This window comes from Geotrypetes seraphini, chromosome 2, assembly GCF_902459505.1.
Source record: "Geotrypetes seraphini chromosome 2, aGeoSer1.1, whole genome shotgun sequence".
NCBI classification, from domain to species: Eukaryota; Metazoa; Chordata; class Amphibia; order Gymnophiona; family Dermophiidae; genus Geotrypetes; species Geotrypetes seraphini.
In genome coordinates this window covers 360,957,852-360,981,864 of record NC_047085.1, presented here as the reverse complement: position 1 = coordinate 360,981,864, position 24,013 = coordinate 360,957,852, and the positions used below count along the sequence as shown (strand labels likewise).

The window sequence follows — 24,013 nt, the reverse complement described above, 5'->3', positions numbered from 1 at the left end:
CTTGTCTTTTGCTAGCGTGAGAAGTGCTATAGCAGGAAGATCTACTCACTGCTGTTGTTGCCATCGTCAGAAGATAAGTGAACTGTTCTGTTCTTGTTCTGGCTCCCTGTGCACAGTGGTGGCTTTGGTTCCGTTTTGAAACATTACATTTTGAAATGTGTGGAGTTTTTTTGCCTATGATACAGAGCAGGACTGGCTTAAGAACTCATTGGGTTGCCGTCCGTATATTGTTGATAAGTTGAGGCTTTTCTCCACCTATTATAAATGTACTTTCATGGGGTATCTCCACCACTGTATTTATATTTTTGTTATTGCGATTTTGATTCTTGAGAAATGTTTAAATACTTACATAATATAAATGTACATGAGTCAAGTCTCTTTCATTTGAAAGGAAACTGCAATGAGAGGGCATAGGATGAAGTTAAGAGGAGTAATCTAAGAAATTACTTTTTTTTATAGAAAATGTGGTAGATGAATGGAACAGTCTCCCAGAAGAGGTGGTGGAGACAGAGACTGTGTCTGAATTCAAAAGGGCCTGGGATAGGCACGTGGGATCTCTCGGAGAGAGAAAGAAATAATGGTTACTGCGGATGGGCAGACTAGATGGGCCATTTGGCCTTTATCTCCCATTATGTTTCTATGTTTGAGTCTAAAGACCTAAGAGTACAAGAGGGATGATAGAAATGGCAAAATAGGAAGGCTATCCTAAGTGCTATGTTTTATGGCTGAGATGATATAATTTTAAATGAAATGCAGCATAATTGTGTAACACTTGTTTGTGTATGTGTGGGAAGGAGGTTGGACTAAAAAATGAATTCACTCCGAGCACAAAAATAGAGGTGGGGCATAGGAGCTCTTCTAAATTAATAGAGAAAAATAGGTTAAAGATCGAAAGACAGACGGCAACCAATGTAAAAGAGATCAGAACCATGGCAGTACCGTATTTTCACGTAGATAACACGCACCCATGTAAAACGCGCACATGGGTATAGCACGCGGGGAACACAAATCTATGTAAAAAAAATTTAATATAGTGTGCACACGCGTATACCGCGCATGCTAAAACCTCCTCCCGCCTACTCTGAACTGGCATCCTACCCCCCGCTCGCTTATCCGCGTTTTACAACTTTTTTTTTCAATCCGATCCAGCATCCCCCCTACGAACCGGCATCCTCCCCCCCCGCTCGCGTCACCCCCCTCCCCCGCGATCCTACATCCCCCCCAGCACCGCAAAACATCTCTTACCCGATTGGGCACCGGCACCGGCACCAGCACCAATGCACAGGATGTGGCAGTGCCAGTGCCCGAAGATCCTCTCTCGTTGGTTTGGGTTGGTTTGGGCTGGGCTGGGCTGGGCAGTGCGGTGCAGGAAAGATCCTCCTTCTTCCTGCACCGGGCTGGACTAGGCTTTGAGCATGCGCAAATGCTCAAAGCCTAGTCCAGCCCGGCACAGGAAGAAGTAGGATCTCTCCTGCACCACATCGCCCAGCCCAGCCCAAACCAACGAGGGAGGATCTTCGGGCACTGGCACTGGCACGTCCTGTGCATTGGTGCTGGTGCCGGTGCCCAATCGGGTAAGAGATGTTTTGCGGTGCTGGGGGGGATGTAGGATCGCGGGGGAGGGGGGGTGACGCAAGCGGGGGGGGAGGATGCCGGTTCGCAGGGGGGATGCCGATCGGATTGAAAAAAAAAAGTTGTAAAACGCGCTCACACGTATAACGCGCACGGTTATGCACGGTTTGTAAAATCATGTATAACGCGCGCGTTATATGCGTGAAAATACGGTATTTATTATTTTAATAAAGCAAAGGGGGAAAAGTTTTAAAAAATTCAAGAAAGTTATTCACAGAAGGAGATCATTGACTGCTCCTCCATGCACCGCTCCATCATCTTCCTCAAAATGTCATCACACAACCCAAACACGGATTGCTCCTTCAGAATGTGTCCTGGATTGCTGATTCGATCAGGGTTCCTGTTCAAGATGGCATACATTTTCTCTTGGAACCGATAGGCATAGTTTTTGACAGTCTCTCCACCTCTTTTTCTTTTGAAGACTTCTTTAACCCATAGGCTCAAATGCACTCTATCGTCATATACTTACAGAAGAATTTCAAACATCTCCAGGGTATGTCCAATACGTGGCAAAGAATATTCTATGATGTCTTTGGCTTGTCCCTTTACATGTCACTTGAACATTTCCAGCTGGTGTTCGGGTGGCAAATGTAGAATTCTCCTTGCAGTTTGTGTACTGTCAATCCGCCTTACTTTCAGATCAACAGATTTGGATGGGAAACGGAAGAAATCTTAGATTATCCTTTCACTTGGAATAATGTCTGTGTTTACGATCTGTGGGGCTGGCTTCATAGGTAGCATTTGAGGCTGTGGCTCCTGCTGTTGCTGTCCCTGCACTGCTGCCAGATGCCTCTGCAACTCTTCAATTTGTCATTGTAATTCTTCCATCTTGTTTTTTCACAAGTTCTTTAAATTATTCTTTTTCTAAGTTTGGGGTTTGACTTGAAAACAAAGCCCCCCTCCCCCCATAACAGGACTAAAGGCGCAGCAATCTTATATAATATGTAATATTAAAATATCCCCCTCCTTCATAATTAAACTAATAAATTAAGGGAAACAATGCCAACTAATGGTAGGGAGGGATGGGGAGGGGGGAGGGATAAGAGTTTATGTAAGATACCAATGATAGTTTTTAAGTGATGTATTTATTGTAAATGTGATTGAACATATATAAAACTTATTGTAATTTTGAAAATGAATAAAGATTTATAAAAAAATAAATAAATAAATAAAGGTGCAGCAATAATACTGATTCAAAATCAATTGCAATTGTCAAGTAGTACACTTTCTCAAATTTTCTTCAAATTTTCTCAAAAATATGCCCATAGGTCCTTGGTTCAAATTTTACTCTCTTAAGATGGAGTCCCACAGAATTTGTGGACCCAATAAGCCCCCAAATCCTGCTGACTATGCCACTTTTGTAACCCCTCCCTCCTGAGAGGTGTAACCAGCCTTGCTTTAACCCAGTGGTCTCAACCTTGCGGCCCAGGGACCACATGCGCCCGCCAGGTACTATTTTGAGGCCCTCGGTATGTTTATCAGAATTACAAAAGTAAAATAAAACAGTTTCTTGATCATATGTCTCTTTAGCTATAAATTACAATATTATTATCAAGACTTAGGGCTCCTTTTACAAAGGTGCGCTAGCGTTTTTAGCGTACGCACAGGATTAGCGCAAGCTAGCTGAAAAATTACCACCTGCTTAAAAGGGGGCGGTAGCGGCTAGCCCATGTGGCATTTTAGCGTGTGCAAAGCGCGCGCTAAAACCGCTAGCGCACCTTTGTAAAAGGAGCCCTTAGCCAAAAGGAAAGATTTATAAAGAGTTTTACCTCATGCAAAATTGCCATTTCTTTAATAAGACATTAACTATTTTTTCTGAATTCCTCCAAATACCTACAAATCCAAAATGTGGCTCTGCAAAGGGTTTGAGTTTGACACCACTATGTATTTATGGTTAAAGCCGAATACCTCAAACTGGACTCGCTCTCAGGAGAGAGAGGTGGTAGAAAAGAAAATTCTTTACCCAATTAGGCAGTGTCAGAGATGGGTAAAAAACTGAAAAAACTATGTGTTGAAGTGCTTGCTATAAGAACCACACAATATCAAAGTACAAGCCATTTAAGTTTATTGCATTTTACTCTAAAAACTTTAAAATCTTAAATATGTTAAAAATTTAAAACTCAAGAAATAATTTAAAATCGGTCCCTACTGGATCCAGTGCTTACAATCTAAAGTACCTTGTGAATAGAATACCAGCTTACATTCAGTTACTGGTAATGATTTCAGTGAGTACAGCAAGTGAGGCGAACAGGCAGCCAAGGCAATCAGTCTTTATTCAAATGTGTAATCCCAACAAGGATCCTAGTTTCGGCCCCTCACATTGTTCATATAATAAAATTGTGTGTGTTCAGCCAGATACCATGGTTTTTATCCCACTTTGTTCTGCAACTCTTTAAAACTGGTGTGGGTAATTTGCTTCCCCTTCCTTTTTTTTTTTTATTGCTTGTCCTTAACATTAGCACATGGTCATTAATTCAGGAAATGGAAAGTCAGCCTTAGCGAGTAGGAAACACCAGAACCTTTTACCCATCCTTTTATGTATACCATTCTTTACTATCCTTGATACATATTGTATTCTTCCCTAGCATTCATTCCTTTTGTATCCTGTATTGTCCTGTATTGTCTTTTGTCATGTTTTAAAATTCCCTCCCTTGATTTTAAAATGTAAACAGCTTAGATTTTACTTCTGTACACATATATATATATTTTTTTATAATGCTTTGTCTATGCTCTGCCAGAGCCTAGCAATCTGTGACACAAATAACTAATGGCAGAGAGATGAGGTTTCTGAGTAATTACAGTGCAACAATTATATGGTCCTAAGTACCTATTAGCCAGATAGATCTCTTGAATCCAATACTGTTTAAATGCTCTGAGGCCATGTCGTGCTGTTGAACATGTAAATGTTGTTTTTTAAAGCCATGGCAAAGCACCAGTTTATTATTCAGTCTTTGACGACATACAGTATTCTGAACCTGCAGTCTTCATTTATGAATTTCAGTTTTATGTTCATTTGGGTTTCTCCTACTACAGGGGTAGGAAATTCCGGTCCTCGAGAGCCGGAGCCAGGTCAGGTTTTCAGGATATGTAAAATAAATATGCATGAGATAGATTTGCATCTCAAGGAGGCAGTGCATGCAAATCTATCTCATACATATTCATTGTGGATATCCTGAAAACCTGACCTGGCTCCGGCTCTCGAGGGCCGGAATTGCCTAGTATATTCTAAGAGGTGGATTCTCAAAAGGCTTAACCAGCTAACTTTAGGTCTAAGCTGGTTAGACTTTGATAGTTAAAAAAAAAAAAAAAAAAAAGAAAGAAATCCCCCTCCCCCTGATAGGCTAAATGCACAAAGCACACAAATTTAGCTGGTTAAAAAAATGGGTGATTCCAGGTCAGCTTAGCATTGACACTAGTAAGTTTAGCTGGATTACTCCAGTGGCACAAATCCATTCATCCAGATGTGCCTTTGATTTGAACTGACTCCTGGAGCCTACAACAGGAGGGAAACCGCCCTTGTGGTTTTCTTGGCATGATACAGAAGTGGTTTGCTATTGCTTTCTCCAGTGCAACGTAAGGCAACTCTGTACTGCTGCTACCCAACACAGGGCGCATGACCTGGATTGGTGCTGCCAGAATCTGCTCAGCATTGGATCCAAGGCAGTGGAAGTTAAGTGATTTGTCCAAAGCCACAAGGATCTACTTTCCAGTTTCCAGCCTGCTACTCTAACCACCTTGCCAAGCTCTGTACCCTGTCCCCCCTCTGGTGGTCTAGTGGTAGGCCGGGCCAGGCCAGGCAGGGACAGGGCACAGGGCAGGCGTACGGGGGCAGGGCGGGTAGGTAGGGAGGCAGGTCTCTCCCCTCACCCAGGCAGGCAGCAGGCAGGCCCCGGCCTCTCCCTCCTCACTTTCTACCCCCCATGCAGGCAGCAAGCAGGGCCCGGCCTCTCTCTCCTCACTCCCTAGGCAGGCAGCAAGCAGCAGGCAGGCCCCGGCCCTCTTCCTCCTCCCCCCAAGTACCTTTTTTTTAAGTTTTGGTGCCTCACTCGCTGAAAGTAGCGCATAAGGGTTGCTGGCTGCCTGGTCCCCGCCGCTTCCACTGAGAACAGTAGATGCAGCTGACTCCTCTTCTGTTCTCTGGCGGCATAGCAGCACACTAGGTTGCCTGCCTGGTCCCGCACCGCTTCCCGCGAGAGTTCATCTGAAAAAATAACGCCAGCTCAGAGCAGGTGCTAGGGTGTTTGAAGAGAGGATTTCCCTTTTAAAATCTGCTGTTTTTAATTTTATTTGGAAGCAGAAGGAACCCCTTGCAAGCCCTAAATGCTGGTAGTGAGAGGCGAATGTGTGCGAGTCAGGGCAAACCTGAAAGTGAAAGCACACATTGGTGCCTATTTTCTGTGCTTAAATATAAGCCTTTCAAGTTAAAAAAAGAAATGTTTGAAAAGCTTATATTTAAAGGTGTAGAGAAATGGCGTCACTGTGTGCTTCACTTCCTGGTTTGCCTGGGCATGCGTGCCAAGAGCTTTGCTTACTACACAACTCTTCTGCACATACACCAATACAGTAAGGTTCCTCCCCCTTAACTTCCCAATACTCAATGCTAATATTGAGCATATAATTGCATGCTATTAGTGTTGAGCCTTGGGAAATTCTTTTTGTTCTGTGCTATTCCTGAAGTGTTTTCCGTTGCTGTTCCTTACAGTTCCTTTGTAAAAGGTTTTAACGCGCGCTTAACGTGCGCTAAATTGCCATGCGTGCTAGATGCTAACGCCAGCATTGAGCTGGCGTTAGTTCTAGCTGCGTAGCGTGGGTTTAGCGCACACTAAAATTCTGTACGCGCTAAAAACGCTATCGCAGCTTACTAAAAGGAGCCCTAAGTTTCTAAAGGCCTCTGTTCCTAAAGGCAAGTCTTAATTCTCCGCCTCATGCTACATTGCTTAATAACCTTTGTTCACATCAGATTCAAGGTTTTCTGCAAATGTCCAGACAGTGTTTTCACAAACAAGCAGCTCTACACTCTTATCAGAGCAAAAAACGCTGAAACTATGAACATGACATTTCTTTCTCAAGGATTTGATTTCATAGCAAACTTCTGCTACATGCCTAATATTTTTCAGTGTATACAAAATCCTGCTCTCACAAAAATGATTATATAAATACTAGTCTTATAGCCCGTTACATTAACGGGTGCTAGAATATATGTGTGTGTATGTGTCTGTCTTTAATTCTTTCTCTCTCTCTGTCTCTCCTTTGCACTTTCTGTCTTTATTTTTCCTTGGCTGTCCACCACCACCCCTTGCCTGCTCCCCCTGTCCATTCTCCCTTCCTTTTACCTACCTTGTCCTCCAGTAGGCCTCCCTTCCTTTTCCCCCCTGCTCTGGAGCACTGGGATACTGAATGGTACATCTTTATGTGATGGATGCATTGTAAATACTTGAAACTTGATTTCTCATTCCCTGCAGCCCTCCCCTGTCTGTCCAGTCTAGTCTCTCTATTTTCTTCCCTTCACCTATTCCCTTCCATCTACCTTGCTGATCCGGCATCTCTCTCTACCTCCTTCTTCCTCTCCCTAGCCCACAGTCATCAGTTTGGGATTTTTCCTCTGAAATATCCTGCCCGGAAGCCGGTGGTACCACTCCCCACCCCCCACACCCGCGCTCGGTCCTCCTTGTGGGGGGTGCAGCGGGGAATGCGAAAGTCATAAGGGCGAAGGGGGGGGGTAAGAGAAGGCTCCGAATGGGAGAGCCGGCATCGGTTTGCATGGGAGCCTGGCGCGAGCCGTCAATGCGGACTGGGGGATAGGGAGTGGAAGGTAGAGAGCGCGTGGGAAGGGTAGGGGGGAGGTAGGGCGTGAGGAGGGAGTAGAGGTCACGTAGAAGGTGTGGTATATGGAGGGGGGGCGGGGTAGAAAGCCGGTAGTTGGAGAGGGGTGAAAAGTAAGCGAGGAATGCCCCTCGGCCCCTGCCGTCAGTTACTGCCCCGTGGAAGGATGTCCGATCCCGCTCCAGCCAGGAGCCTCGATGACAGAGAGTCCGGGCAGCTTTTCAGATTGGGGAGAACTCTTCTTTGCCGGCTCCGAAACGAAGGCGAGTCGCGAGTGTGGGGCCATTACTGCAGCGGCGCGAGGTGGAGAGCAGGGAGGCTGTGGTGACGTACTAAGCGCGCATGCGCACTCTCGCCTAGCGCGACAGATCAGGGAACACGCAGCGAGAGTGCGCATGCGCGGCTAGCATTTTATTATATATGATAGAGTCTGAGGGTGGCCCTCTAGCTTCACCTAGTGCTTCTCAGGGTTCACAAAACAACAACAAAAAAATGCTTATCTTACCTTGTGTAGAAGATTGTCACACAGAGGGTGGCCAGCGTTTTCCAATTCCTGCTACCTCGGGGTTTAAAACAAATTATAGTTGTAAGCTGAGTTACCATTCAATGATATCTTCAAACTAAATTAATAAACCTGTGGCTGCCTTCAACAAAGTCATTTCCGATGTCTTCCTGTTTCCAAAGATGGCCAAAAGGCATGCACTGTCATCTTATAAACTGGCTGAGTGATGTCATAACCTAGAAGCGATAGCGATTACACGCTTCCTGATGCGATGAATGTTCAATCTAGCTGACAGAACAAAAATGTAAAAATTTATTTTGTGTGTGTATATAAAGCATATGATCCTTGGAATCACTCTTCAAAGAAACAATCCTCAAAAAAACTGATTCCATTCCAGTTTTAAAATTTAAACCATCAGGCTCTTCACTTTGTAATGTGTGCATCCAAAACTGCTCCCGTACCGCCATAGATCGCTTTCTATCTCCAGTACCAGAAGGAACGTGATCTATTATGCTGCAATGTAAATCTTCAAAAGGATGAATATATTCCAGGCAATGTAGTACTAGATGGCCTGTAGTCTGTTGTTTTGTAAACAGCTTATATGTTCCTTCAACCGTGACTTGAAGGGGCGAGCATAAAGTCATATCATTTAATGGCACCATTTATGGAATCGCAGCTTCATGAAAGGTAGGTGCTGGAAATGTAGGCCAGGATTTTCAAGGTACATAATTCCGGCATCTACCTTTCATGTGAATCACGCTATGGAGGTGCTTTATGACACCTAAAGCCACATCTGGCGTTATCCATGTCTACAGTGGCGTTAGGCATTGTATAATGCCTCCGTAGCCACGATGCAGGCTCCTATAAATTTTTTTAATGCTATTGTATATTTCTTCCTATTTGTTTTAAAGGTATTTCCAAGTAACTTCATTGAGTGTCCCATAGTCTTTGTAATTTTTGAAACAGTACAAAAATTGATTCACTTTTATCTATTCTACACCACTACAGATGATTTTAATGACAAGTCACCAACAGCAAATCAGCAATTTTGTGCTTGCGTTCTTTTAGTGTATACCATCTGGTGCAGGTGATTTATCACTCTTTAACTTGTCAATTTGGCTCAGTATGTCTTTCAGATTCACCAAGATTTCTTTCAATTCCCCTATGTCATCACCCTTGAAAACTGTTTCTGGTACAGGTAGATCTCTTACATCTTCTTAAAGACCAAATCAGCCTCTCTGCTATAGCCTTATTCTCCCTCAGTGCCCTTTTTGTATGTGGCGCTTTTTCCTGCATTTATGAGTGTAAGATGCGTGGAACTGCAGGAATGCAGTTAGAGAATTGCTTTATTTAAGTATATAATAGACAACACTTTTAGGAAGTAGCTTTGGTTATTAAATGACACTCAGACATTTAGTTCGGATGGGCAACCGAAAAGCTTTCATTTTGTTTGGGTCAATAGTGCATGCTATTTGCAAATAGCTGCAATCTTTCCCATTAGCAAGGGCATGTGTTGGAGGAAAGAGTGCTCATTATTTACAGATAGTTTGTACTATTATCAGCCAATGATAAAAACATAAAAAGTCACGATTCCTTTAACTTGTACTCATTTGTTAACAACATGTAACAATATGGGATATAATCAAAAAACAGCAAGGGAATATTTTTATCCAAGGTGATACTTATAAATCACTGTTGTACTAATCACCTTTGTTTTACTTCAAGCACAAATTACAACACAAGTTGATGTGGTTAAGTGAACACTCAGACCCACAGCTGAGGTCCGGTGAAACAAGTTCACGGAGCAGCTATTAAGGAGACCATCATTGTTGTTCACAGTCTCCTCCACCAAACAAAGACTAAATAACAGCACATAAACTTGAAGAAAATAAAATAATAAATTTGACAGCAACTTAACTTTGAATGGTGTGGATGATACACATAACTGCTCCGGGCTCCTCCGTTTATTCACAATACCGACCCCCCATAATAAACGGAGGAGCCCGGAGCAGTTATGTGTATCATCCACACCATTCAAAGTTAAGTTGCTGTCAAATTTATTATTTTATTTTCTTCAAGTTTATGTGCTGTTATTTAGTCTTTGTTTGGTGGAGGAGACTGTGAACAACAATGATGGTCTCCTTAATAGCTGCTCCGTGAACTTGTTTCACCGGACCTCAGCTGTGGGTCTGAGTGTTCACTTAACCACATCAACTTGTGTTGTAATTTGTGCTTGAAGTAAAACAAAGGTGATTAGTACAACAACAATATGGGATATGTCATTGACATTTTAGACACATAGTCTTGCATAATATCTTAGATAGTCTTCCCTCTGACACTGTGTAGTAAAGGACTCTGCTCTTCTCTAACCTAGGGCAGCGCTAGTGAGGCTACCTTGGTGGCGCTCTTGGCTGCCAGGATGAAAACAATCAAACGTCTCCAATCGGAAAATCCAGAACTGACAGAAGCAAGCATCCTGAGTAAGCTGGTGGCCTATTCTTCAGATCAGGTAAATATACTGCGTTGTTAGTTATAATCAAAGCTCTAATTCTGAAGACATGGCACAGTGGTTAAAACCCTATACTGTACCTAACAGGCTGTTGCCAAAAAGCAAGAGTATTAAGAACATTCCTAATACAGAGACAGAGGATCTCAAGTGTCTGCGGTTATTGCCTTAGAACAAGTCTTGGGGTATAACCAACATGCAAACTATCATCGGTCCTATTTGTCTCAAATTAATATAGTAGTAATATCCAAAAAGGTAATTGTGACATTCTAATCCTCTGTTTTTAGGAGTTTTGTAATAAATATGTAAAACAACATCCAGTGCAGTTGTTGCTCTGCATCATTGAGATAAATTTAAATACACCGTGTGTCTGACTAGACTAATTTTCATTCAGTTCAAAGCAGTATTGGGTGGTACTTAGCTTGGGTGTAAAATCTCTACCCAGCCATCCGGAGATAATATTACGACGGACGATCTCCGTTTCGCTCTACTTGCATTAACTAGAGCTTCTTCAGGACATTAGTGCTTTGCAGTTGTAAGTGCTATGAATAAAGAAAGGAAATAGAGCGAGCAACACATTAACTAAATCCTAAACTTTATATTTAATACTACTACACATTGCTATCCAAATTTGTTTAAAGGATCTTGACTTTTCTTTTTCACTTTAGCAATTTAAGACGTCACGAGGTAGCCCACCTAAGGATTTCATTGCTGTTAGTGTAATCTTAACTTTGAATGCTAAAATTTAAAATTTAAGCATAACATTATACATTAACGGTAAAACCTACTTCTTCCAAAGATTTACCTGCTTTAAACCACGCTTTAGCCGGGCTTGGGCTCCCTCTTGCCCCGATTGTAATTGGCGGGGCCAGGAGGGCTTGGGCTCTTTCCTGGCCCCATGTTGTCTGCGGGGGGTCGCGGGTCTCCGGGGCAGGAGGCTTTGGGCTCCCTCCTGCCTCAATCGTTGTAGGGGGGAGGGGGGATTCTGAAACTGGTGTTGTTTTTGACAGACACCGGTTACAGAATCCAGCTTTTAGGCGAAGGACTGGCTCCTCCTTCGCCTAAAAGCCCTTGTTTTGGGCATTTGGGATTAAGGCTTTTTTTAGGTTGATTATATTAGTGGTGGTCTGGGCATTTAAACAGCTGAACGTAGAGACAAGCCATTATCAAAAAAACCCTCCTTTTGGATGTTTTTTTTTTAAAATAATGGACATTTTCCCTGCTTCTACTTTCAAAGTTTAAGGCCTTAGGCCAAAAGGGGACTTAGACTTTTTTTTGATTATGCCCCTCCACGCTTATAGCTCTCTTTAGAACTATACACAAATGCCCTTTTAGAATTATTAGATGCCACTGTTGCACCATGACTGGAAGTACAGCCACTTGCCCCGAGCTGCCTCCTCAGGATCCCCAGTGCCAGTTGGTCCTAGGAACAGAAACCAGGCATGTCTCTAGCATAGCAGTACAAAGAGCTTTAAAGAGGCAAACGTGCAAAATAGTTTGTGTGTGCCTCTGACCAAAGCCACTTAGGACTATCAGCCATTCTAACCCTAGAAGATTTCAGTATGCTATATTCCTAGGACAACTTTGAATTCTGACAAACAAAAATGGAAAAAGCTATTCATACAAAATAATTCTGTCCTTTATTACACTTTACAAAGGTTAGAACCTTTGTTTTGGGAAGGCTACAGATAAAGTATAAACGTTTTATAGATCTGCCTCTACCCAAAAAGCATTAACTTAGTAATGAAATAAATGACTACAGATAAAGACCTGAATAGTCCATCCAGTCTACTCAACAGTCACTCACTTAGTAATTCATGATCAAGCAAACATTGAGGGGTCCTTTTACTAAGGTGTGCTAGCCGTTTTAGCGTGCGCTAAAATGTCTAACATGCCTTAGTAAAAGGACCCCTGAATGAGGTATGAAATACTGGATCATAGTCTTTTTTTTTACATTTTTGGGATATTGATCGTAGAAGTCCTCCCAGCACTGTCCTTATATTCCAACTATGGAGTTACCATCAAAGCTTGCTCCAGCCTAGTTGAATCCATCTTGTCATTTGCTAGACATAGACCGTAAAAGTCTGCCTGGCACTGTCCTCGCATTCTTGCTACTGAAGTTGCTGTGAAAGCCCTCTCTAGCCTATTTTAAAATGGATTGCCATATATTGGCCATATATTGTTATTATTGCAGTGGTTCTCAACTTAGGGTTAACGGATGTCCGGGAAAACCTGGACATGTCCCCTTTTCAGAGGACTATCCGGGTGCCTGGATGGATTTTCAGAAGCCAGTGGTTTGTCTGGGTTTCCCAAGCTCAGGGACGTGACTGGAGGGCCTCCAACCATGTATGGAAGTGATGTCACACGCATTCACAAATGCATGTGATATCATCACATCATATCCAAGCATGCTCAAAGGTCCTCCAGATCGATAGCATGGAATGTTGCTACGCCTTGAGTTTTGCCCAGGTTATAGGGACCTGGATTAGCCACCATGAAAATGGGCTACTGGGCTTGATGGACCTTTGGTCTGACCAATTTTTAATAAATCTTTATTAATTTTTAAATATTAATAGTGCAATACATAGGTATAAGAACATATAATAAGTCAAGAAAAACACATTCAACTTACAGATATTCAAAATCAATCATTTTATCCCACCCACCCATTGATTAATCATTCACATATATACTTTTTCAATAATCTTCACTTATTTAAAATAATACAATAACACAATCCCACCCCCTCCCTCCTTCCCACCCTGGAAGTAAGGCTATTCTTATGTTCTTAAAAGTCCTGAAACTCTTTAAATCCCTATGGGCTTCAAGGTAGTTACCACAGTGGCAGCCGCTAGCCTGGCTTTGTAAAAGAGGGGGTTAATTTTTTCCTACTTACTTGTCCTTCTTCCATTTTTTCTATACTCTTGGACCAGATCCTATTTTATGTACTATGTAAACTGGATCTTTCCTTCCAACATGAGATATGATCTCATTAGAACCACTTTAAGAAAGACATTCCTAAACCCTCATTCAGCTGTTGATCTGTTTCACTCTTTTAATCATTTTCTAAGCGTCTCAAAGTAGCAGTCTGGGTTTTCTAACTCCTCAACTCTTATCACTCTGGTTTTCAGAAGCACCGCTCAACAGAAATATCTCATCTTCATGTATGGGAGAAAAAAGCAGAAGCAAAAGATTCTACACACAACTCATAAATATACAATAAAGTGCTGAGTAGAGTAATAGCCTAGCGTAACTAGATCGGTTCAAGAAACGAGGGGGCGGGGAGACCTCAAACACCCGAACATGGGAACACACCCTGCGTCTTGCTGGGGTCATGAATATTATCACAGGTCTCCCATTCCCCCTCCCCCCTCACACACACAAACTAATTTGAACCTGAATTTTCTTATGTTTTAATTTTATCAGTGGAAATCATCACAAAAATAATGGATAGAAAAAAAATTCAAATAGGAGAAGAAACACTTAGCTTAAAACTTGGGAGTTTTAAATCTTAAAAGTTGCCGAAAATGTGCAAGCCATTTCATACACATCTTACTCTGATGCCGTCTTGATTCCGTCTTGTGATACGTAATTTTAAACATGATTTTTGAGATCAGCAGCCCAACGTCTGTAAGATACACCCGAAAGTGTTGAAGAAGCAAAAACTTTGTTGTCCAGTGTTACTTGTACAAATAGAAATCTTTCTTTACATGAAAGCAGCTACAAATAGCTGAATTTTCAATAGTTTTTTTTTTTTTAATTTCAATCTTTCAGCACACAGGCGTAATTGCCTCATCATTACGTTCCACGTTTTAACACTTGCCACATAGGTTAAGGAAAGAATTATAATAAAGGATAAAGCAATGCTATTTTTCTTCAGTCAAAATGTTACTTCCTTCCCCCCCCCCCCCCTTGCACACGCTCACATACAGAAAAAGCATACTGCACTTATTATGTACTTTTGATTCTGGCTTCCTTCTGTGTCTATAAATGCTAATCCATACAAGAGACATTTAATATTACTTTAGCCTCCAAAATGCCAACCAGTATAAAGAATATTCCTGCTATGGTGTTGCCATGTATCCTCATTTATTCAGGATTTAGTAACTGATGTCTGATCCGTCTGGCTTTCAACAACACTGGTTAGAGAACTGTAAAATGAAGCACAGAGTAAATGTCATTTGTGCAGTGGTGGATAGAAAGGAGCAGTGAGTGATCTAGATGACATTTTCCTAGCAGGCTGGAATTATTGCTTACTTTTGCTTTTGTCCTTTAAGCTATTAAGCACCCACTTCGAACCCTGCTGAGCTCCCTGCCTTGACAGCAGATCCTTAACACTGGCGCACAGAGCTGGCATTTTGTGCTGAAACAGTGATAAGAAATGGGAAGTGACAGCCCTCTGTGACGACAGCTTGAGTGGATTGAGTGCACAGATTCGCCTTGAGCCATTGCCAGCCTTTCCAAAGCTGAACACCTTTGGCCGCACCTTTTCTTTTCTTCTTCTTCTTCCTATTTTTAGTTTTAAATTCCTTTATTTCCTGAAGAATAATATTGCAAGTTGATATCGCTTGGCCTCTTCGAGGAGAGTGCGGCGTAGTGGTTAGAGCTACAGCCTTAGCACCCTGAGGTTGTGGGTTCAAACTGCTCCCTGTGACCCTGGGCAAGTCACTTAATCCTCCACTGCCCCAGATACATTAGACAGATTGTGAGCCCATTGAGACAGATAAGGAAAATGCTTAAAGTACCTGTATATAAACATCTTTGAGTGTGGTTGTAAACTACAAAAAGGTGGTATACAAGTCCCAATCCTCTTTATATAGTAGTTTATTATGCTCACCTATAGCTCACCTTATCCAAGGCAGGTAACAAAGTTATGCACATAATCATACAACAAGTCTATTGGTTTGGCAATTTATTCTCTGATTGCATTAACAAACGCAAATATCATAAAGATATCTTTATGATATTTGTACATAATCGTACAACATAACAGTAAGATAAAAATAGTATCTAGGTAAAACAAGCAAAATCAACAACTAAAACACAATAAAACTAATTGGCCTTTGTCCTTGCATTTTCTCTTACATTTGGATTCAATTACTCTCTCCCAATACTTTTTACAGCTTAACCATTAGCACCATTAACCCAAAACTGAACGGTTAGTCACATGCCAGCAGGCACATGCCAGTACTCACATACTCGTATTTGTTTCACAGGGCTATTGGGGCTAGTGCAAGGATATATGACATTCTAGACAAAACTTTAATCTTGACCCCCCCCCCCCAAGCTAACCATGCCCACACTTAAGATCAGTCAGTCAATCCTGTTCCTTCTGAATTCAGACTTTGTTTTGGAGGGGGCAAGACTTACAGGTTTTGAGCAGTTGCAGGGCTGTCTTTCTCTTTTTCCATCTTGGTGCCTCTTCCTTTTATTGTTCTGAGGCTTTTTCAGGGCCCCTTCCCCACACTAATAGGATCAGCACTCTGCTCCCACCTGGGTGGCCCAGAGGAGGAAAAGAAAAAGTAGCCTTTTTTAACTGGATGTAAATTGAAGCAGTCACTTCAGGGGTGTTTTAGGGACACTTTTTGGTACCCCCCCTCTCCCCCAATTTTGCCACATGAGTTGACTGCCTCGCTTTCTCTAATGATAGAACCAACCGTAGTAGAAATTATTGCCATGTCAATAGGAGATTTGCCAGTGCTAGGTACAACAATGTGCTTTCTCTCTGTCTCTCTCCTGTCATCTGTGATATCCCCTCTGGCCAGCAGGGGGAGACCATGAGCAGCATATCTATATTACCTCTGCTGACTTAATCTAATCTTGGATTTATGAGTCGCACTATGCCTACAAAGGTTCAAGGCGACTTACAGTACAGTTGGAGAATTATATATGCATTACAAAACAGGTATGGAAAATTTTTATAGATACATTAAGACCTTTTGGAATCTTTGAGATAGAGATTGTAGTATTAAGTAATTAAAGAGGTAGTATGGTACAACTGACCTCTTCTCTGTCAACTTTCCTCTGAGGCTAAAACTATGTGACACTGCAGATCCTATGCAGTTTTGATTTAAGAGAGAATCTAGCAGTGGAGGGGGAGGCAGAAACAAGCATGCTGTAGGTGCCAATATTTTAAAATGATTGATGGTGTCAAATTACTTCTTTTTGGGGGTGCGCAGTACCCACTGACAGCCACAGTAACATGTAGGAAGCATTGCTCACCCAATTCCTCTTTCTGGTTGATGGCAATTCTGAGAGGGGCATGAGAAGGTGAAGACAGGGGTGTGTGGGATAGGAATTAATGATACCGAGGGCTACATGGGAAGAAAATGCAAAGTTATGGGAGGGAAAAGAAGGTTCTGTTTGTTGGCTTTTATTGTATTTTACGGTATGTACATATGGAAGAGGAAGGGTATGAAATTGAAATAAATAGAAAAGGATGGTGAGTGTGTGGAGGTGGAAGGTAATAATGCCAACAGTGGGTGAGGGTTGGAAAGTAAAGGGAAGACAGTGATGTAGGAGGATGGTGAGGGAAGGGAGTGTGATGCAGCCAGTGATGCTACTAGGAGTAAAAGGGAATGAAAACTGATGATGTTAAGGGATGGGAAGGAAGGGAAGGTAGTGATGGAGGTGGAATGGGAGAGAGTGACACAAAGAGGTGGAAAGAACTGGAAGGGAGGGGAAGGTTGTGATGCCATGAGGGTGGGTAGAAGATAGAAGAAGGTAGTGATACCAGAGACAAGGAGGAGGTGAGAATGGATGGTGGTGAAGCCAGAGGTGGGAAGAAGGGGAAGGTTATGATACTATGGGGGTGGATGGGAGATTTACTAATGTGGTGATGCTTGGAGAAAAGGGAGGGAAGAGAAAGGGGCAAGCCCAGGGATGTGGGAGGGAAGATAGTGGGAGAGAAAGTAAAGTAGTGTTATGAAGACATTGAGATGGAAATAAGGAGTCAATGTCACTCCTATTTGAATGTCCCAGATCGTGGGTAGAAAAGTGAATGTATCTTGTGTTATTGTGAGTAGTAAGTAAGTTTGGCATAGTATAGTGTGTGCTTCCAAATTGTATCTTCTTTCTCTCTCTTACCGCAGGCTCACTCATCAGTGGAAAGGGCTGGATTAATTGGTGCTGTCAAAATGAAAACTATCCCTTCAGATAATAGCTTTAGTGTTGGTGGAGCAGCCCTGAAGCAAGCTTTGGAAGAAGACAAGGCAGCTGGTTTGATTCCATTTTTTGTAAGTGCTACTAGCTGTATTTCAACCTTGGTTAAACATCTGGCATGCATTAGGTGACCAAAGATACATCAAGAGTTTTGTTGTCTTTAAAGTGATAAAGAGAAGACAATGATTTCTGTAAGCTGATGGGAAAAATCCCAGAAAAAAAAAGAAACAAAAACTGTGAATTAAGAAAAAAAATGGGCTTTATTTGTTCCTTTGCCTATTTCGTTCGTACATTAACGAAGACACATGGCAGGCAGTGGGGCTCATTTTCAAAACAGAAAAGCATCCAAAAAGTGGCATACATAGGCGGATGAACATTTTTTTCTCTCCAAACCTTCCAAATCGCCATTTTTTAAACCCATTCTGTAGACGGATTTCTATTTTGTTTGTCTGCAATGCATCTAAATCTCAAGGGGGCATGTTGCAGGTGTGTTTTGGGTGAGACTAGGGTGGACTTATGATCTGGGTGTGAAACATTGTAGAGTGTGTCGAGGGCACAATTTGGACATTTTGAGGCTAGAGTTTTAATAACAAATAAGTGCCTAAAAGTGCCCAAACTGACCAGATGACCACTGGAGGGATGAAGGCATGATCCCCCACACTCCCCGAGTGGTCACTGAACCCCCTCTCACCCTCCATAGCATTCATCTGTGTTCTGTATGTGTGACCAAGTTCCATGTGTTCTGGTAGGAATGAATGTTGAGAAGCACCATACAGTATGCTTTGTGTAGTTTAATTTTGGGGTTAAGCATTATGTATTTGTTAATATGATTATATTGTGTGCATATATGAAAAATGAATGGAAAAAAATGGCATTACAATTAGTACTATTATTATGTGGGATGGGGGGGGGGTGGAATTTTGGCAAGGTCTGGGGCAGAGCTTGAGTACCCCAATCATTAAAAAAAAACAAAAACAAACAACTTTATTGATTTTATTAAGCACTAGCTGAAGCCCCGGCGTTGCACGGGTATTTAATTATAGCAATAACACTGTAAATGGATTCAAAAAAAGATACTTTATAGTGGTGAATGAAATTATTTTTTTACAGCTTTATAAAAAGTACAATATTCAAATTATAATGTGAAATATTTGACAAAATGAATAAAATACAACTAACACAAAACTTGATTATAAACAACATTTTTAGTTTCACCCCCAGGAGCAAGAACATATAAATTCTTGGGTGAACCCACCCTTGAGCAAGCAACATAGACCTGTGTTCCTAGTTCAGCATATGTGAGTACTCATGTAAGGTAATAACATTATGAACTGGGGTGCATGAAGGAAACAGTTACAAACACAGTTAGAACATACAAACTCTATATGTATGGTGTCCGTGGTAGAATAGAAACGATGTCCCTAGTGGTTATTGTGTCATAGAAAGTGTTTTATAGTTGGAATTACTGTGAGAATGGCAGCTTTTTACATTTTTTCCATTGACATGAATGGGTGTAATCTGATTTTCTGTTTGTTGCTCCGCCCACGTGTGCAGGTGGGCCGCGAGACCCCCAGAACATATCACCCTAGGTAGTGAGGGATCTGCATACCAAGTTTCGTTCAAATCGGTCAAGCCGTTTTTGAATTACTGTGAGAATGGCAGCTTTTTACATTTTTTCCATTGACATGAATGGGTGAAATCTGATTTTCTGTTTGTAGCTCCGCCCACGTGTGCAGGTGGGCCGCGAGACCCCCAGAACATATCACCCCAGGTAGTGAGGGATCTGCATACCAAGTTTCGTTCAAATCGGTCAAGCCGTTTTTGCGTGATCGCGGCACATACACACATACATACCTCCGATTTTATATATATATATAGATATAAAAGGTGCAACACATATACATTCAAAAATTCAATAAACAGTACTTACATACTTGCAAATTACTGAAACAATTTACCCATCCCTCCTCCCCCCTTCCTGGATGCACGTGGAATTAAGATCAAATCTGGTAGGTGAATACTAATCATTAACAAATGACTCCAATGGACTCCAAATTTCTTTAAAATTTCTAATTATCCCAGATTGCTCTGCTAACATTCTTTCATAATGGTAATATAAACAAATTGTTTCCCACCAAAAAGTTAAATTCAGACTATCCCAATTTTTCCAATTTCTGGTGATTAGTTCTATGGCCACCCTAGTCATTATAAGAAGAAGTCTATCTTTATTTTTGCGAATTGGACTTTTAGGTTTCAACGATGTCCCAAATAAAATCACGTCATATGACAACGAAATAGAGACACTTAAAACAAAATTAATTTTACCCCACATTGATTTCCAGAAATTAAGGGGTCCTTTTATCAAGCTGCGGTAGGGGGTTTAACGTGCGTTAAACCGCCTGCCGCGCTAGCCGCTAATGCCTGCATTGAGTAGGCGTTAGATTTTTAGCGCATGATGAAATGTCCGACGCGTTAACCCCACTAGCGCGGCTTAATAAAAGGACTCCTAAGTATCAACGGACAATAAAATAAAAGATGATCCAGTGTCCCCACTTCAAGATGACAGTGCCAGCGTCTATTCGATTTTGTGTTATCCAGTTTTTGAAGTCTGACTGGAGTCCAAAATACTCTATATATTTAGAAAAAACAAAGTTTGTCGCATAGATGTTGAAGCTGTGCAACACATCCTCTGAGTCCAAATCCTTGGCCATTGAGTAGTAGAAATGTTTTGTTGTATTTCCAAACCCTAGATATCTCTTAAGCTTGTTCTTGTTTTTTTTGAGAGGTACTCATATATTAATTTATATCATTTGGAGGCTTGATGTCCTTGAACATCCACTTGGAAACATATGGCTGGCAAACTATGCTGACTTACTAAAGAACGCTATTCAGGGAACCCTTTCTGAATGGCTTGTTTAATTGCAACCATTTAAAACCTTGAGTTCTTGGAATATTAAATGATTGCATTTTGAAAAGTTGGCTCCGGTGGCTGTGATTGTCGAGATGTTCAGCAGTCTTATTCTTTAGAAACAATGGCTTACTCCCAGCCCCATCACTCTCTCACTTTTTCCCTGGGACATTGCTGAAGGATTTGAGCCAGCAGAGGGGAGGAAAAGGAGGAGGAAGAGGATTGCAAAGTCGAGAAGGGAGGAATAGAAAAGGAAGAACCACTGAGACTGAGGCTAAGGTGTCTGAATTCCCTCAACTGCAGAAGGAAGGAGAAAGAGAGAGAGAAGCAGGATGCCATGCATGGACAAAAACCAGAAACAATTTTGCTTCATGGCTGGAGGTGATCTGAGAACTGGAAAGCATGGAAACCCAGATAAAGCCCTCTGGGGACAGGAAACTACATATTCTACCTTAATATACCATATTTTTCGCTCCATAAGATGCACTTTTTTCCCCCTCCCAAAAGTGGGTGCTTCTTATGAAGCAAATACCACCCCTCCCCCCCCCAGTGTCAAAGCGGCGCAAAAGGCACAGCTCCAGACATCGAAGTGGGAGGATGAAGCCCTTCGGATTCCCTGAGGAACTGACCGGCAGCCAGCAGAGCCCATGGCGAGGTGCACCCGGCCTGATTCCCATCGCTTGTGACCCGCGACCCCTCCCCCCTCCATCTGCCTCCACTTGGCGTTCGAACCGGCGCAAGGGTTGCTGTTGGGAGAGGCTTCTGCAGCTGACACTGGGCCTGCGCTAGCCCTCACGGCTTTCTCGCTCGGCCCGTGAGGAGGAAGAAGAGGTGGTGGTAGTGGGGGGGGGGGGGGGGGGCGGGCGCAGCACCGGGCACGGGCAGCATCATTAACCTAAGTCTGGGCATGGTCCCTCTATGATGAAGTTTAAGCCGAACCAGGCTCATACTTACTACTGGGAAGGCTTCAAGAAACAGGTAGCCTGCTTGTTTTTCAGGCATGAGCTGGAGGATAAGGTGAGCACAGCTTAAAGAGGGGGCTGGGGCTTTGTGTGCACAGCCATCATCCGGGAGTGGGGAGGTGGCGAATCTTGTCAGAAACACCAGCTGGGCTAGGCTGCTCACTCCCCATGGGGGCTTTATGCGCTGGTGGAAGGGTTTGTAGCATCACCTGTCATCACTCCCCCCATCGAGATTCCTGCCCCAGCCCCAGCCCCACCCCCTGGCTCTCTCCACGGCCCTAGCTTTAGGGTGGTCAACTTTCAAAGGCTATTTTGAGGGAGGGTTTTGAAGCATTTGAGGTCTGAAAGGAGGGAACAACTGAAACCGATCCCTGTTAGTCTTTGATTTTTACAATCCATAAAAGGGCAGGACCACTGGAGGAACTAAAATAAAGTTCGGGGCAGGGGCTCTCTGCCTGCCTGCCTGCCTCGGGGTGTAGGGCCCTGCCTGCTTGCACTGTGCCCCGTCCCGGCCTACCATTAGATCACCAGAGGGGGGACATGGTATAGAGCCTAGCAGGGAGTGGGGACAGGGTGCAGATCCTGACAAGGAGTGTGGGGTTGGGTGCAGAGCCTGGCAGGGAGAATTTGGTTCAGAATGTTTTTTTTCTTGTTTTCCTCCTCTAAATCTAGGGTGCGTCTTATGATCAGGTGCATCTTATGGAGCGAAAAATATGGTAACTTGTCTTGAGCTAAATCTAAATCTCCTTAGAGTCATTAAAAAGAAATAATATAAAATGCCATGCTTTGGATCAGAAGCTTCATTTCAGTGCCTGAAAGAGTGATCCAATTGCTATCTTGCACACTTTACTAATTTTTTTTAAAAAACCTTTTATTTATGAAGTTGCGTTAGGGTTTTTTATTGCCGGCCGTGGCGGTAAAAGCTCTGACGCTCATAGAATTCCTATAAGTGTGAGAGCTTTTACCGTCACAGCCTGCTATAAAAGAAACCCTAAAGTGGTTTCATATAAGGGGGATAATTTCTTATTATACGCGTTCTCTGCCGAAAAGCAGATCTTCCCTCATCATGTGTTCTACGTTTGTTTTATCAGCTGCTTGGAAGAAGAAAAGCAAACAAAAGCAAACAGAAACACACCATGTGCACACAACTCCCATGAGGTTGCTTCTCTGACAGCAGTGTTTACAGTATTTTGTTTGCTCTGTTTGCCCGGGTAGGTGACTTGGGCTTGGTGAGCAAGCTTGGATTGGCACTGAACTACCAGAAGTTTGAGATCAGAGGACCAAAAACCTTCTAGTAATTCCATCGCTTAGTATAATTAAATACAAGACAAGTTACCGTGCCCAGAATATGGAACTCTTTACCAGCACTTATTAAGGAAGAAAAACTGTTAGATAAATCTAAAGGACTGTCAAAATGCTGGTTGTATAAGGATGCTTTTAAGACATAATCACCGGATTCTCTTTTTGACCCCATTCATTGCAGAAACATTCACTTCCTTTGTCCCAAGCCTCGAGAAATTTAAAAAATAAATAAATAAATATAAATCTGTTTCATTTTCTTTTTACCTTTTTTTTTTTAAATTATAAGAACATAAGCAGTGCCTCTGCTGGGTCAGACCAGAGGTCCATCATGCCCAGCAGTCCGCTCATGCAGTGGCCCATCAGGTTCAGGACCTGTATAGTAATCCTCTTTCTATACCCTTCTATCCCTTTTTCCTTCAGGAAATTATCTAATCCTTTCTTGAACCCCAATACTGTACTCTGTCCTATCACACTCTCTGGAAGTGCATTTCAGGTGTCCACCACCCTTTGGGTGAAGAAGAACTTCCTAGCATTGGTTCTGAATCCGTCCCCTCTTAATTTTTCCGAATGCCTTCTCGTTCTTGTAGTTTTTGAAAGTTTGAAGAATCTGTCCCTCTCCACTTTCTCTATGCCCTTCGTGATCTTGTAAGTCTCTATCATGTCCTCTCTAAGTCTCCGCTTTTCCAGGGAAAAGAGCCCCAGTTTCTTTAATCTTTCAGCATATGAAAGGTTTTCCATACCTTTTATCAATCGTGTCGCTCTTTTCTGGACCCTCTCGAGTATCGCCATATCCTTCTTAGGGGGATAGTGTGGCGCAGTGGTTAAAGCTACAGCCTCAGCACCCTGGGGTTGTGGGTTCAAACTCACGGTGCACCTTATGACCCTGGGCAAGTCACTTAATCCCCCCATTGCCCCAGGTACATTAGATTGATTGGGAGCCCACTGGGACAGACAGGAAAAATGCTTGAGTACCTGAATAAATTCATGTAAACCGTTCTGAGCTCTCCTGGGAGAATGGTATAGAAAACTTAATTTAAAAAAAAAAATTTCTTAAGGTACGGCGACCAATACTGGACGCAGTACTCCAGATGCGGGCATACCATCGCCCGATACAACGTTCTGGTTGTAATACCTTTCTTGATGATACCTAGCATTCTATTCGCCTTCTTTGAGGCCGCTGCACACTGTGCCCACGGTTTCATTGTCTTGTCCACTAT

At 42.5% G+C, this 24,013-nt stretch overlaps 1 protein-coding gene across 3 annotated transcripts in view; it reads left to right on the top strand.

Moving 5' to 3' along the window:
• Nucleotides 1–24,013, top strand: part of DDC (dopa decarboxylase) — a 192,549-nt gene that overhangs the window by 77,986 nt on the left and 90,550 nt on the right. For all 3 annotated transcript variants that reach the window (XM_033930502.1, XM_033930503.1, XM_033930501.1), the window contains 2 exons: nucleotides 10,332–10,466; nucleotides 17,555–17,698. In XM_033930502.1, coding sequence (XP_033786393.1) covers nucleotides 10,332–10,466; nucleotides 17,555–17,698 — 279 coding nt within the window. The remainder of the gene's footprint in view (nucleotides 1–10,331; nucleotides 10,467–17,554; nucleotides 17,699–24,013) is intronic.